Source organism: Littorina saxatilis, linkage group LG1 (genome assembly GCF_037325665.1).
Source record: "Littorina saxatilis isolate snail1 linkage group LG1, US_GU_Lsax_2.0, whole genome shotgun sequence".
In the NCBI taxonomy this organism is placed as follows: domain Eukaryota; kingdom Metazoa; phylum Mollusca; class Gastropoda; order Littorinimorpha; family Littorinidae; genus Littorina; species Littorina saxatilis.
The window spans coordinates 32,102,563-32,115,809 of NC_090245.1; the positions used below are offsets into that span (position 1 = coordinate 32,102,563).

The window sequence follows — 13,247 nt, forward strand, 5'->3', positions numbered from 1 at the left end:
GTCCTTCCCGTGTAAACGATTCTGCTCACCATCTCATATCTGGCCAGCCTCTTACCTGGGACTAGGCTATCCCTCCACTTGGTCACATGCCGCAATTCAACAGCATAGGGCCTATTTGATGCTTTCTGAGCAGACTGGAGATTTTGTTTATGAACCAGTTTCTTTTTTCCGATCTCCCAGGTCAACTTATGTGCAGACCTGCTAGTGACTTAACCCCCTTCGTGTGTACACGCAAGCACATGCCAAGTGCGCACGGAAAAGATCCTGTAATCCATGTCAGAGTTCGGTGGGTTATAGAAACACGAAAATACCCAGCATGCCTCCCCCGAAATCGGCGTATGGCTGCCTGAATGGCGGGGTAAAAACGGTCATACAGGTACAAATCCACTCGTGCTAAAAACATGAGTGAACGTGGGAGTCTAAGCCCATGAACGAAGAAGAAGAAGTTTCTTAAAAAGCTAATAGTGTCAATCTGCGAAATTAATTCATGGAAATGAATCCATAATTCGTAGAACAAGGTCAACTCTGCACACACCGGCACGGTTGGCCTTGTGGTAAGGCGTCCGCCCCGTGATCGGGAGGTCGTGGGTTCGAACCCCGGCCGGGTCACACCTAAGACTTTAAAATTGGCAATCTAGTGGCTGCTCCGCCTGGCGTATGGCATTATGGGGTTAGTGCATGCTAGGACTGGTTGGTCCGGTGTCAGAATAATGTGACTGGGTGAGACATGAAGCTTGTGCTGCGATTTTCATTGTGTGTGGCGCACGTTATATGTTAAAGCAGCACCGCCCTGATATGGCCCTTCGTGGTCGGCTGGGCGTTAATCAAACAAACAAACAAACAAACAAACAAAAACTGTGCACAGGAAGCAGTGGGGATGTTGAGTTGTGTCCGTGAACAAGTGGAAGGCTGGTCTTATCAACCTCCGTAAAAGCTTGCTGCTTTCGCGGGAAGGAACGTGCCTCTAAAGTTTGCTTCCGTCTCATGTCTAGTTGGTTTTTTCATTGGCCAAGGGTATCACAATTGACAATTTTTGTTGAACTTATTTCGATATTTAATCCAAAAATAAATAGACTGCTACCGTTCCAAAATTCAGAAGAAAGAAAAGATCAATGTTCCAAAATAGTTAATAATAGCCTAAACATATCTCCCCTGGTGGTGCACACGATTACTCAGACGAGAAGGAATGCACTTTAAAAGGTATGTCAGAAACATGTGCCCAAGGCGTTGGACAACAACCGAAGGGCCATAATTTGAGCAGCAGAACGCGCAGATAGGGGGTTTCAAGTTCTTTGAGTTAGCCTGTGATGTTTGGTGTCTGAACAGCAAGTGACGAAACTGTGGTGGCCTATAGGTACAAACGATACTGTCGCGAAGCTGCCTTGCAGTTCCGTGTGTAGGTATCAGTTTGTGTGTATGTAATGGCAACTTTAACTATTGATGTTAGACGATAGTTTTCCTTTTTTCATTACATTTTTTTTCTTTTATCTTTGTCTTTTCGGAAACGATTTCAGCACATCTAGAGGGTGTTGTTAATTATTCATCAGCGTTATTGAAACACACGTACGCACGTACCCGTGCGGGTATGTTAAATGTCTCTGTCTGTCTGTCTGTCTGTCTCTATCTGTCTCTATCTCTGTCTGTCTGTATGTATGTCTGTCTGTCTCTATCTGTCTCTATCTCTGTCTGTCTGTATGTATGTCTGTCTGTCTGTCTGTCTCTCTCTCTCACTCTCTCTATCTCTCTCTGTCTCTCTGTCTCTGTCTCTGTCTCTCACTCTCTCTCTCTCTCTCTCTCTCTCTCTCTCTCTCTCTCTCTCTCTCTCATTCTCTTGTACATGTTATAGATGTAAGGACAGGTTGTTAGAAAAGGCGGACCCTAAACCTCTATCTTTGTAAAATAAAGTAACATCATCATCATCATCATCATCATCATCATCATCATCATCATCATCATCATCATCATCATCATCATCATCATCATCATCATCATTTGTCTTAAGTCGCTGATGGCTGTATTGGTTCCTCACACAGAGGCAACGATTTCTGTGGCGTCAAACTGGGACAAGTCGGGGATCTGCAACGCCGGTCTGAGATGCGCTGCAAGGACCACGTGACGTCACCAATGCCGCTGTGTGGGCCAGCTCGCGAAGATGGACAGGTACCGTGAAGTATTAACAACATGACGTCACAACCGCAACCATCGAGGGTAATTCGTCATCGAGACAAGTCTATCAATGTCACGTCATGGAAACCGTGAGTAGTTGAATGTGTTGCAGGGCACAGGACTCGGTGAGTACGACAATCCATATCAACATCCTGCCATCTTCATTCTCCCATTGCGCATGCTCTTCATTGCTTGGTTAGGTGCGACTCAAAACAGTACTCTCAGGAGTATTGTCAAAATAATTCCACGCATATATAAATGCGGGACGCAAGCTAAAATAGCTCAACGCAACGCAACGCAGCGCAGCGCGTAACGATGCCCTTCGTAATCTAGGGAAGACCTCCCCCCCCTCCCCCCCCGCTCCCCCCCCCCCCCCACTGCCGCCCCTAACAACCACCCCCAATCCCTGCATTATCCAACCTCGCTCCCCTAATTCAACGATAATTATGGATGTCGCGCGCACGCTTGCAAACTGACATCCAGCGCGCAGCGACTGATAAAACATTATCTGTTTCAGATTTCAACCAATCCTAGCAAAGACGCGGAAGAAGTCAGTTTGCTGTCACATGCAACTCCCGGAAGGACCACTTATCAAGTTTCAATTGCTTTTCAGTTCCAAGGGAGGCGGCTAAAGTTAGCCAAGACTGGGGACTAGATTTTGACAGAGACTTTCGGCTGCCCCCCAACCCCGCCCCCCTCCCTCTCCCCTTCTACAGCCCTGTTCATCTTCTGCTCCTTCTTCTTTGAGGAATGTCCTAGTCTAATACATGTATGCGTGTGTGTTCTTGTCTTGGTATTTAGCCCTGGACCTCACCACTACCACAACAGTTCCCCCCACGTCCACGACGCAAGCTGCAATCCGCCATGATGTCGTCTGTGGCTCTACGTCCATGTCCTTCTCCATCCCCATGCCTGCCAACTTCAAGGTACCCAATACATTATAGGCTGTACCCAATACATTATAGGCTGTACCCAATACATTATAGGCTGTACCAAATACATTATAGGCTGTACCCAATACATTATAGGCTGTACCAAATACATCATAGGCTGGACCCAATACATTATAGGCTGTACCCAATACATTATAGGCTGTACCAAATACATCATAGGCTGTACCCAATACATTATAGGCTGTACCCAATACATTATAGGCTGTACCAAATACATTATAGGCTGTACCAAATACATCATAGGCTGTACCCAATACATTATAGGCTGTACCCAATACATTATAGGCTGTACCAAATACATCATAGGCTGTACCCAATACATTAGAGGCTGTACCCAATACATTATAGGCTGTACCAAATACATCATAGGCTGTACCCAATACATTATAGGCTGTACCAAATACATCATAGGCTGTACCCAATACATTATAGGCTGTACCCAATACATTATAGGCTGTACCAAATACATCATAGGCTGTACCCAATACATTATAGGCTGTACCAAATACATCATAGGCTGTACCCAATACATTAGAGGCTGTACCCAATACATTATAGGCTGTACCAAATACATCATAGGCTGTACCCAATACATTATAGGCTGTACCAAATACATCATAGGCTGTACCCAATACATTATAGGCTGTACCAAATACATCATAGGCGAATGTAATGGTGACTGAAGAATCAATGTGGAAAAATAAGAAAAGAAGTATATGCGGTACTATATACATTATAGGCTGCACCAAATACAATATAGGCGGTACCAAATACATCATAGGCGGTACCAAATACAATAGAGGCGGTACCAAATACAGTATAGGCGGTACCCAATACATTATAGGCTGTACCAAATACATTATAGGCTGTACCAAATACATTATAGGCGGTACCAAATACAATAGAGGCGGTACCAAATACAGTATAGGCGGTACCCAATACATTATAGGCTGTAACAAATACAGTATGCTTTTTCGCTTTGCTTTGTATGTATATATGTATGTTTTTTCATTGTAAAGCGCTTAGAGAACGTAAAGCGCTCTATAAATCTCCCATATTATTATTATTATTAATATAGGTGGTACCAAATACAGTATATGCGGTACTATATACATTATAGGCGGTACCAAATACAATATAGGCGGTACCAAATACAATATAGGCGGTACCAAATACAATATAGGCGGTACCAAATACAATATAGGCGGTACCAAATACAATATAGGCGGTACCAAATACATTATAGGCGATACCAAATACAATATAGGCGGTACCAAATACATTATAGGCGGTACCAAATACATTATAGGCGGTACCAAATACATTATAGGCGGTACCAAATACATTATAGGCGGTACCAAATACAATATAGGCGGTACCAAATACATCATAGGCGGTACCAAATACAATATAGGCGGTACCAAATACAGTATAGGCGGTACCAAATACAATATAGGCGATACCAAATACATTATAGGCGGTACCAAATACATTATAGGCTGCACCAAATACAATATAGGCGGTACCAAATACATCATAGGCGGTACCAAATACAATATAGGCGGTACCAAATACAGTATAGGCGGTACCAAATACAATATAGGCGATACCAAATACAATTTAGGCGGTACCAAATACATTATAGGCGGTACCAAATACAATATAGGCGGTACCAAATACATTATAGGCGGTACCAAATACATCATAGGCGGTACCAAATACAATATAGGCGGTACCAAATACATTATAGGCGATACCAAATACAATATAGGCGGTACCAAATACATTATAGGCGGTACCAAATACATCATAGGCGGTACCAAATACATTATAGGCGATACCAAATACATCATAGGCGGTACCAAATACAATATAGGCGGTACCAAATACAGTATAGGCGGTACCAAATACAATATAGGCGATACCAAATACAATTTAGGCGGTACCAAATACACATGATTATAGGTGGTACCAAATACATTATAGGCGGTACCAATTACATTATAGGCGGTACCAAATACATTATAGGCGGTACCAAATACAGTATAGGCGGTACCAAATACAGTATAGGCGGTACCAAATACATTATAGGCAGTAACATTCACCAACAGTATCCCCATACCTGCCAACTTCAAGGTACACAATGCATTATAACATTCAACAACATGAGAGTCCCAAATTAACTCTTTCACTCCGTCGACAGTCCGCCATGTCCCTTGATCGTGAAAATCAAGTGTGTGCGTGGGAAGGGGGGTGGGATTGTGTGTGTGTGTGTGTGTGTGTGTGTGTGTGTGTGTGTGTTTGTTGTCTGTCTATCTGTCTGTATGTCTGTCTGTGTTCATGTGTGAGTGCCGCATGTGTCTGTCTGTTGGTGCGTGACTGTTTCTGTGCCTTTGTCTGTCTGCATCTATATGTTACCGTCTTCGCTATGTCTCAGGCTTGTCCCAACAACAAATCACAATTATCACTAAAAGTGTCTGTCTGTCATGTGCAGCAGACCGCGACGCTCTCGGATCCGCGTTGTCAAGCACAGACAAGCAGCAACAACAGCCTGTACGGCAGCACCAACCTCAACGACTGTGGAACGACCCTGAAAGTCACCAACGATTCCATCGTCTTCTCCAACAACATCATTCTCCCCTTGGACGGCAGCAGCAACAGCAGCGTCATCCGTGTCATCCCCATCATGTGCCGCTACGACCGCATGACCGACCTCACGGTGTCCGCCTACATGCCTGTTGTGCGCCAGGTGAGAATCAGTTTTACCGAGTACAATGAAAACAGGGGTGCCTCTCTCAGAGGGATTGGTTATCTTTGTTTATCGTCTCTTCAGCGGTTAATGCTATTCAAGGGCGAATGACTCTGTAGTGTAAGCTATTTCTTTAATAAACAACAGGGGCGGACGAGGGGGGGGGGGTTCTGGGGTTTCCGGAACCCCCCCCCAGCCAAAAAAAAAAAAGTTGTGTTTTTTTGGGTATTAATCAGTGACAAAATCTGCTGCCTAAAACTGGTAATGATCATCCTCAGAATGCACCAGATTGCACCATTTTGCATCCTTTTTTTCAAAATTTTTCCGGGGGGGGCATGCCCCCGGACCCCCCTAGCAAGCTAGGCGCTTTGCGCCGTCGGCTCGGCGCTTCGCGCCTTCACACCCATATCTTCACAATATACTTTTGGAAAACCCCCCCCATAAAATGAACTGATCCGCCCCTGAACAATTTTCTTTTAGGTCTATTGAAGAGTTCAGGGGGAATGACTCTTACAGGATATTAAAGGTTTGTTGAAGAGTTGTGCCCCATAATATTGTGGCAAGTAGTATTGACCGTGTGCATGTTTTTGCAAACAAAAGTCATTCCTGATTCAAACTTTTTCAGGCCGATTGTGCTTTGATCGGATGCTAAATAAACATGTAAGGTGTACACTGTATCAGAAAAACGTAAGATATATATCTACCTGACAGTTTGTACGACAAGACCTTCTGTCGAAAGAGAAATTAAGGGTACCCGTAATAGCGATGTTCGGTCGTTGCCAGGACGGTTTAAAAACTGTCTGCTTCGGCGGAAGCACATGCTTCTTTTTTTTACCCTGCTTAGCTTTCAGAACAAACTGGCATTTTGGCGGACGGTTATGATATACCTGCTCGTCCGTCGTCGTGTGCATGACTGCTGACCGTGATTGTTTTGCGTGTAACTTAAATGAAATGACCCCTGGTTAGTAACCTTGAAAAGGAAGTTTGTGTCCTTAGGTCAATGCAGTCAAAAGACCAACAAAACAAACGGCAAATATTAATTTAAGAGTGAACTTGAACTTACTGGGGTTGTTTCGTTGCTGACTTAGTCATGTTCAGTGCAACTCTATTTTTATCTCTCAATCTCGTCCCAAAAACTCCACCCGTTAGTTAAAGAGATTCTTTGATGGCTTCTTCGTGTAAACAGCACAGTGCAACTCTCCAACTCTCGCTCTCGTTCTCAAGGTCCTGTTCACCGAGACTGGTGTCGGACAGCTCAGCTTCCGCATCCGTCAGTACCGAGATTCCTCCTTCAGCGGCTATGTGTCGGACTCGGCGTACCCCTTGAGACTGAAGGCTTCGGAGGAGGTCTTCGTTCAGCTGGACCTCGGTGGGCAACAGCAACCGCAGGGATTCGGGATGGACGTTGTCCGTTGTGTGGCCAGTCCCTCACCGTCCTACATGGGGGTTCTTGGGGGCATGTCGAAAGAGAACCTAATCGACAACAAGTAAGTTGTTATTTATGTTGTTTTGTTTTAGTCGATTGTATAGTTGTTTGGTTGTTGTTATAGTTGGGGGGGTGTTATTTCGGAGGGGTTTGGTATTTCAGTTGCGTGGCAAGTCCTTTCCCTTTCGTAATGACGGTTATAACTGGCGTGGAGAAAGATGAATAAACCTTATCAACGACAAGTAACACAGTAAGTATCGAGTGATTGTGAAGGAGCGGTCATATGTTTTTCTCTTAGAAAGATGTGGCCTCAGTCGTGTGTGTGTGTGTGTGTGTGTGTGTGTGTGTGTGTGTGTGCGTGTGTGTTTCTTTCTTTCTATCTGCCTATCTACCTGGCTGTCTGCCTGCCTGTCTGCCTGCCTGTCTGTTTGTCCGTCTGTCTGTTAATTACTACATCGTCATTCTGTCTGTCTGTCTGTTTGTCTGTATGTCTGTCTGTCTGTATGTCTGTCTGTCTCTCTGTCTGTCTGTCTCTCTGTCTGTCTGCCATATCTACATCATTGTTCTATCACTTATCTTACCCACAGCTGCCCCGCCAGCACCGACGTTCACCTGTGGAACCGCACCATCTCCGCTTCGTCCAATCACAGTCTCTTCCGCTTCAGCTTCAAGGCCGTGACCTTCCCTGACCCCTCTGACCCCCAGAGGTCAAGCACGGGGCTGGTGTACATCCACTGCCGGGTCAGGCTGTGTGCATCTTCCGAGTGCGGCTCTGGTGGTCAGTGCCCATCCCCCTCGGCCCTCCGTCGTAACAAGAGAGAGGCGGAGGGAGTGGAGGGGGAAGCTGGTCACCAACTGTCCACTGGACCTCTGCTGGTGGATGGTCACTCTGGAGGTAAGCTGCTGGATTGTTGCCGAGTAAGGCCAAAACAAATAAATTGTTTGTTTCCGATGACACGGCTAAGAAAAGTTAGAGTCGGTATTTTGTTGTTGTTGAAAGTTTGATTTTCTATTCAAATAGTCGCATATATGTCTTTTTATTGGCCGAAAATCGTGCGAGCTCAAATCGATTCTTTCTGTTCATTTTGTCATGTTTTGTTTGTCAGGATGGTCACAAAAGTGGTAGGATCGGGAGGAACATAATAGGGTCGGTCGGGAAATCGGAAACATTGGTATTTTTTCCCCTAAAAATACACACATATATCTTTCAGGGTATATCGATACATGCCTTCACCGCTACAGATTTGTCCTGGATTTCATTTGGCTTAAGAGCATCCTTCCACTTTGACATTTACCAAAACTCTACAGTCTGCATAATATATTTTAATAAATAATAATAACGGGTATTTATATAGCGCCTTATCCGAAGTTCAAAGCGCGTATGCCGTGTGAGATGGAATTTTTTACACAATATATCACGCATTCACATCGGCCAGTAGATCAACATATTAGTGCGAATAGGTTTAATATAACCTACTTTAATTTGTGTGTGTCGATTTATGCTGTCAAAACTTTGGATTCGGTCTGTTCTTGTAAGTTTTGGAGCGGGGGAGTGTGTGGGTGGGGAGTGGGGGTGGGTAACACTCACCTGTGACAGATGCCTTCAGTTTGAAAGATGTGATAAGTAAAAACATAAATCCTTTTTGCGGTGCACTACGTTTGAATTGGGTAACTTATGACTTGTTCCTAGCAAACAATGGTTGAATTTTTGCTGCCAAGTTTATCAATACCTAGCAGACTAAATAAACCTTTTTTCTCTTTGGTGTTTTTTGTGTGGTTTTGTTTGTTTGAAATGTTTTCTTAGGCCAAAGTTTGTTCTTTTTGTCATAAAACAGGGGCGGATTAGAGGGGTGGTTACAGGGGTTCCGGACCCCCCCCCCCCCCCCCTCGGCTTAAAAAAAAAATTAAATTTAAAAAAAGGTTCTGAATGTTGTTGTTTCTATCTGTAAAGCCGGGGGAAGTGTTAATTGTTTAATCAGTATAATTTTTGTACAGTTTTAACTGCCACTCCAATGCGACATGTCTTCCTTCTAACCATACTGTATGATGTCGGGAGCAGATATCATGGAAGATAAATTGCCATTATTTAATACTAACTTTAAAAGAATAATGAGTGGCTGCTGACACCAGATGATCATGTTTAAAATCACGAATAAGCCACAAATTGTTTATAAGTTAGCTAAAAAAATTTAGCTTCAGGGGGGCTTTGCCATCCGGGCGTTGCCTCGGTACCCCACCTCTGCCGACCCCTGGACTCCAGGTTGTAACCCCCCCCACCCCCCCCCCCCCCCCCCCCCCCCTCGGGCTTAACTGCTCCGCCCCTGTAAAATGCAATGTTTATGTTCACGTCAGACATGAGCCTACCTATAACATGTTAGGGTGTTTTTCTTTTAAAAAGTAATCGCTCCTTTTGTTTTCTCCACACAGAACCGAATGCTTTCTCTCCTCTTGTCTTCGTGATGGGCGCCATTGCCGCCTGCGCCACTCTGGTTGCCATGGTAGCCGTCGTTGCCTGGCGACGCTCCCGCCACAGAGGTCACCATCAACGCCTGCAAGAGGTCACTGCTGACCAGCAGTAGCTGATACAGTAGTACATGCTGTTGCATTGAATCAGTGTTCCACATCCTCCAACTATTTAGTTATAGAGTTCTACCTCTTGTTGAGAAAAGTAAGGGGCATTCACATCTCCGTCCCAACAAACATCAAGCCGTGCCTACTGTACAGTGTGTAACTTAATGTTGCAGAAATTGACTTTCTATTGTATTGATGTATTGAAATACACAAGGAACCATGTAAGTTAGGAAAAACAGACTGAATAACAACAGTGGCAATTACAAACATGTCAGTGTCCATTAGAATGAAGACAGTAAAATGGAAAATTGTCTTGACTTGTTAAGATTGTTTTAACTGGCTATTCGTTGCATAAAAAAGGACACTCTGGTACCCGTATTATTGTGGTTTATACCACCCAAAAATCGAACGCTGTACGTTTTCACACCTCATATCAAAAACAAAAGTTTTTATATATCTCTTTGCTCAATTGGTTATACGTGATTTTTTTAATCAGAAAAGACTAAACCTCGGATGATGTCACGTGATGTGGAACGCTGATGGAAAAACAAGAATGCATAGTGCAGTATTTGTATACTTGTTGCAACAAGTTTTCAGATGTAAAAATGATCATAAACTGACCTTAACTTGTATGTGTTTGTAACAGGAATAGTTACAATCTGTTTTGAAAGAGACGACCGCAAACGTTTTTATGGACTACGATTTCCCTTTTGTACTTTTTTTTTATTAATGCTTCTACATATTCACATTTACCTATAACCAGATTTGTGTCTTCACAGTAAGCTGATTTTTCAATTATTTCCTCTCTTTTTTTTTACCTCAGTTGCATGCAGGCTGCTTCAACCCTAAGTTGTTTTGCCTTTTTTATTTTCTTATTTTATTTTAATTATTCCCTTTTGATTTTATCTTTCAAAGATGTTTGGTTTGATGTCTGCAACAGACATATCTATTTGTCGTATTATTGTTATCTTTGTAAAAAGGTATCGTTCCTTAGTTTTTACTTGATCTAGACTTTCTTCCTCCCTCCAATGCCAGCTGGCCGTCACAACCACGCGCTTCCTTTCTTTAAAGGCAGAGTAAGCCTCCCGTAAACCATCACAGATACGGTCAGGCTTTTACACACAGTACAAACACCCTTTCATTTAAACACTCACCAATTGAGAACATCCTAGGTGCCCTCCGTGAAGAGCGAACAATTTTCAAAGAATTTATTTTTGCGTGGTTTATCTTACCCCTGAGCCATCGTGAACCCGTGTGATCCAGTTTTCCCTTTTCATAATGCAGTCGTCATAGTTAGTCATTTGAATGCGACTCGACGTGAGCTTATCTACAAAAGCACGTTTTTTATGCACGAAACAACGGCTGTGGTTCACAAGAACTCCAGCGATGGCTTTTGACTGTTGAGAGGAACGGCGATTTGCACTGATAAACTTGAAACCGTCGTCTGCCACGACCCTTGCGTGACCCTGCTTCCGGGCTTTTCTTTTTTTAAACTTTCACAACTTCGAATTGTTCTGATCTTGTCTTGATGAAAAACGAATTCTTTTATGATTAAAGAATGTTTGTGTAACAAGCTGTCAATTTATTATTTAGATTTTAAAAGTTAGGTCTAGCACCAAAACGAGGCGCCATTGTTGTAGAGGACCAAGTCCACGAAAATAAATTCTTGGAAAATGTCTCACGCTCGACAGAAAGCAGCCAGGATGTTCCCGTTCGGTGAGCGTTCAAATGGAAGTATGCTTGTACTGTATTTAGACGCTCGGGGAGCTCTGTGATGGTTTACGGGAGGCTTACTGTGCCTTTAATTTTCATGATTCGATATTGTATTGTATAACAATTAAAAGTATTGACCCCACACCCAAACCCCCTTCACCCTATCCCCACCGCATCCCCGTTCACCTCCACATTATTGAAATTTGTTGCGTCGATTGTCTTCAACATTTTTCTTTTTCCTTTTATTTTCTATTCTACATCAAACATTTTGCTTATGATTTTCTTTAACATTGTAGTGTATATATGCTGTGTTTTTTCTCTCTTTATTCCAATATTGATACAAGAAAATGCTTGATAAAAACTGTGTAAACGTTGATTTGGACATATTTGACTTAACATCTTTATTTAATTCCTCTTAGTTAAATGTTACTTCAGTTCCAATCCCAAACTTTTCCTCACAGCTTAGATTCACACACACACGCACACAGAGAGGCAGACAGACAGAGAAACCGACACGGACAGACAGACATACACGCACACACACACACACACACACACACACACACACACGCACACACACACACACACACACACACACACATGCGCGTAGCACTTCAATCACCAACCAATTTAAACTGTCTCTAACCCAAATCCGAACAACCGCCCACCCACACCCATTCACTAAAAACTGTCCACTCCCCATGCTATTGCCACGATTATTATCAGACATACTTTTACCTGTGCTTTTTCATGGAACTTTAATTTTTTCAAAAACATGCTTTTCCAAATCGTCACTGTTTTAGGTCAACGTCGTGTTTCAGTGGATTTGTTATGCCTCTTCATATAAATGATTAGTTTGATGAATGAATGTCAGTACATCTTTTCTAAAGTTTAACAGCCAACAAATACTTCTATCTGAAAAAAATATTAAAGACATTACTATATCGCTTGTCATTATGTCTGAGACTTTGGTTTACTCGTAAATCTGATATTCTGTGTGTGTGCGTGTGTGTGTGTGTGTGTGTGTCTGTCTGTCTGTCTGTCTGTCTGTCTGACTGATCTGTCTGTCTGTCTCTGTCTGTCTGTCTGTCTGTCTGTCTGTCTGTCCGTCTGTCTGTCTGTCCGTTTGTCTGTCTGTCTTTCTGTCTAATGTATGTTTGTCTCTCTGTCTCTCTATTTGTCTGTGTCTTTCTTTCTCTGTGTGTGTGTGTGTGTGTGTGTGTGTGTGTGTGTGTGTGTGTGTGTGTGTGTGTGTGTGTGTGTGTGTGTGTGTGTGTGTGTGCCTGTGTGCGCGACGTGCGTGGGACGTGCTTGCGCGTGTGTGAGCAGCTAAAAAGGACTGTTTAAATAGTAGGTATTTCACTGAATTTCACGAAACAGCTTCACAACAAGTGAGGTTTCGAAACAACTTCCATGACCATTTTGGTATCTTATTCAGCCAAATAGTAAGTATTCACTATACAGAGCGAAACAAGCGCTCACATGCTGTATAATCCCAGCACCATGCATATTCCTCAGAAACATCATCAGAACCGAAACTGGAAAATAGCTTCACACAAGAGCACTACTAAGTTGTGTCAAAAGCCAATTCTGTCAATGTCACCGAATTCACCTTTACTGGTGACACAACTGAAAGGCAAACTTGCAAGGTAAAAGGGTATTTCCGATA

General features: G+C 43.2%; 1 protein-coding gene and 2 long non-coding RNA genes across 4 annotated transcripts in view; 2 read left to right on the top strand and 1 right to left on the bottom strand.

Annotated features, from left to right (window-relative positions):
* The window catches only part of LOC138967083 (uncharacterized), an 8,160-nt gene extending 5,716 nt beyond the window's left edge, over positions 1-2,444 (top strand). Inside the window, exon 3 of the long non-coding RNA XR_011455841.1 lies at positions 2,034-2,444. This is a non-coding gene — a long non-coding RNA (uncharacterized lncRNA). The remainder of the gene's footprint in view (positions 1-2,033) is intronic.
* A 101-nt stretch (positions 2,445-2,545) lies between these two features.
* On the top strand, positions 2,546-10,928 carry LOC138967065 (zona pellucida sperm-binding protein 4-like). 2 transcript variants are annotated; one of them, XM_070339541.1, is made up of 5 exons: positions 2,546-3,092; positions 5,617-5,868; positions 7,093-7,355; positions 7,882-8,189; positions 9,722-10,928. In XM_070339541.1, exons 1-5 carry the CDS (start codon positions 2,934-2,936, stop codon positions 9,871-9,873), a joined length of 1,134 nt encoding a protein of 377 aa, XP_070195642.1. In that variant the 5' UTR covers positions 2,546-2,933; the 3' UTR covers positions 9,874-10,928. The 2 variants fall into 2 exon arrangements, with proteins under 2 accessions (XP_070195642.1, XP_070195631.1); XM_070339530.1 differs by having other exon boundaries at positions 2,549-3,092; positions 5,614-5,868.
* Positions 10,720-11,801, bottom strand: LOC138967088 (uncharacterized). Its single transcript, XR_011455842.1, has 2 exons — positions 11,665-11,801; positions 10,720-10,928 (listed from the first exon to the last, which is right to left on the bottom strand). It is a non-coding gene; the product is annotated as an uncharacterized lncRNA (long non-coding RNA).
* Positions 11,802-13,247: the final 1,446 nt, after the last annotated feature.

What these genes read in the sequence shown, in the direction of transcription:
- LOC138967065 (XM_070339530.1), top strand. Translation starts at nt 2,934, where the DNA reads ATGTATGCGTGTGTGTTCTTGTCTTGGTATTTAGCCCTGGACCTCACC. An exon ending in ACATGCCTGTTGTGCGCCAG is followed by an intron (nt 5,869 to 7,092) that starts GTGAGAATCAGT and finishes CTCGTTCTCAAG; the next exon opens with GTCCTGTTCACCGAGACTGG. An exon ending in GGTGGATGGTCACTCTGGAG is followed by an intron (nt 8,190 to 9,721) that starts GTAAGCTGCTGG and finishes TTCTCCACACAG; the next exon opens with AACCGAATGCTTTCTCTCCT.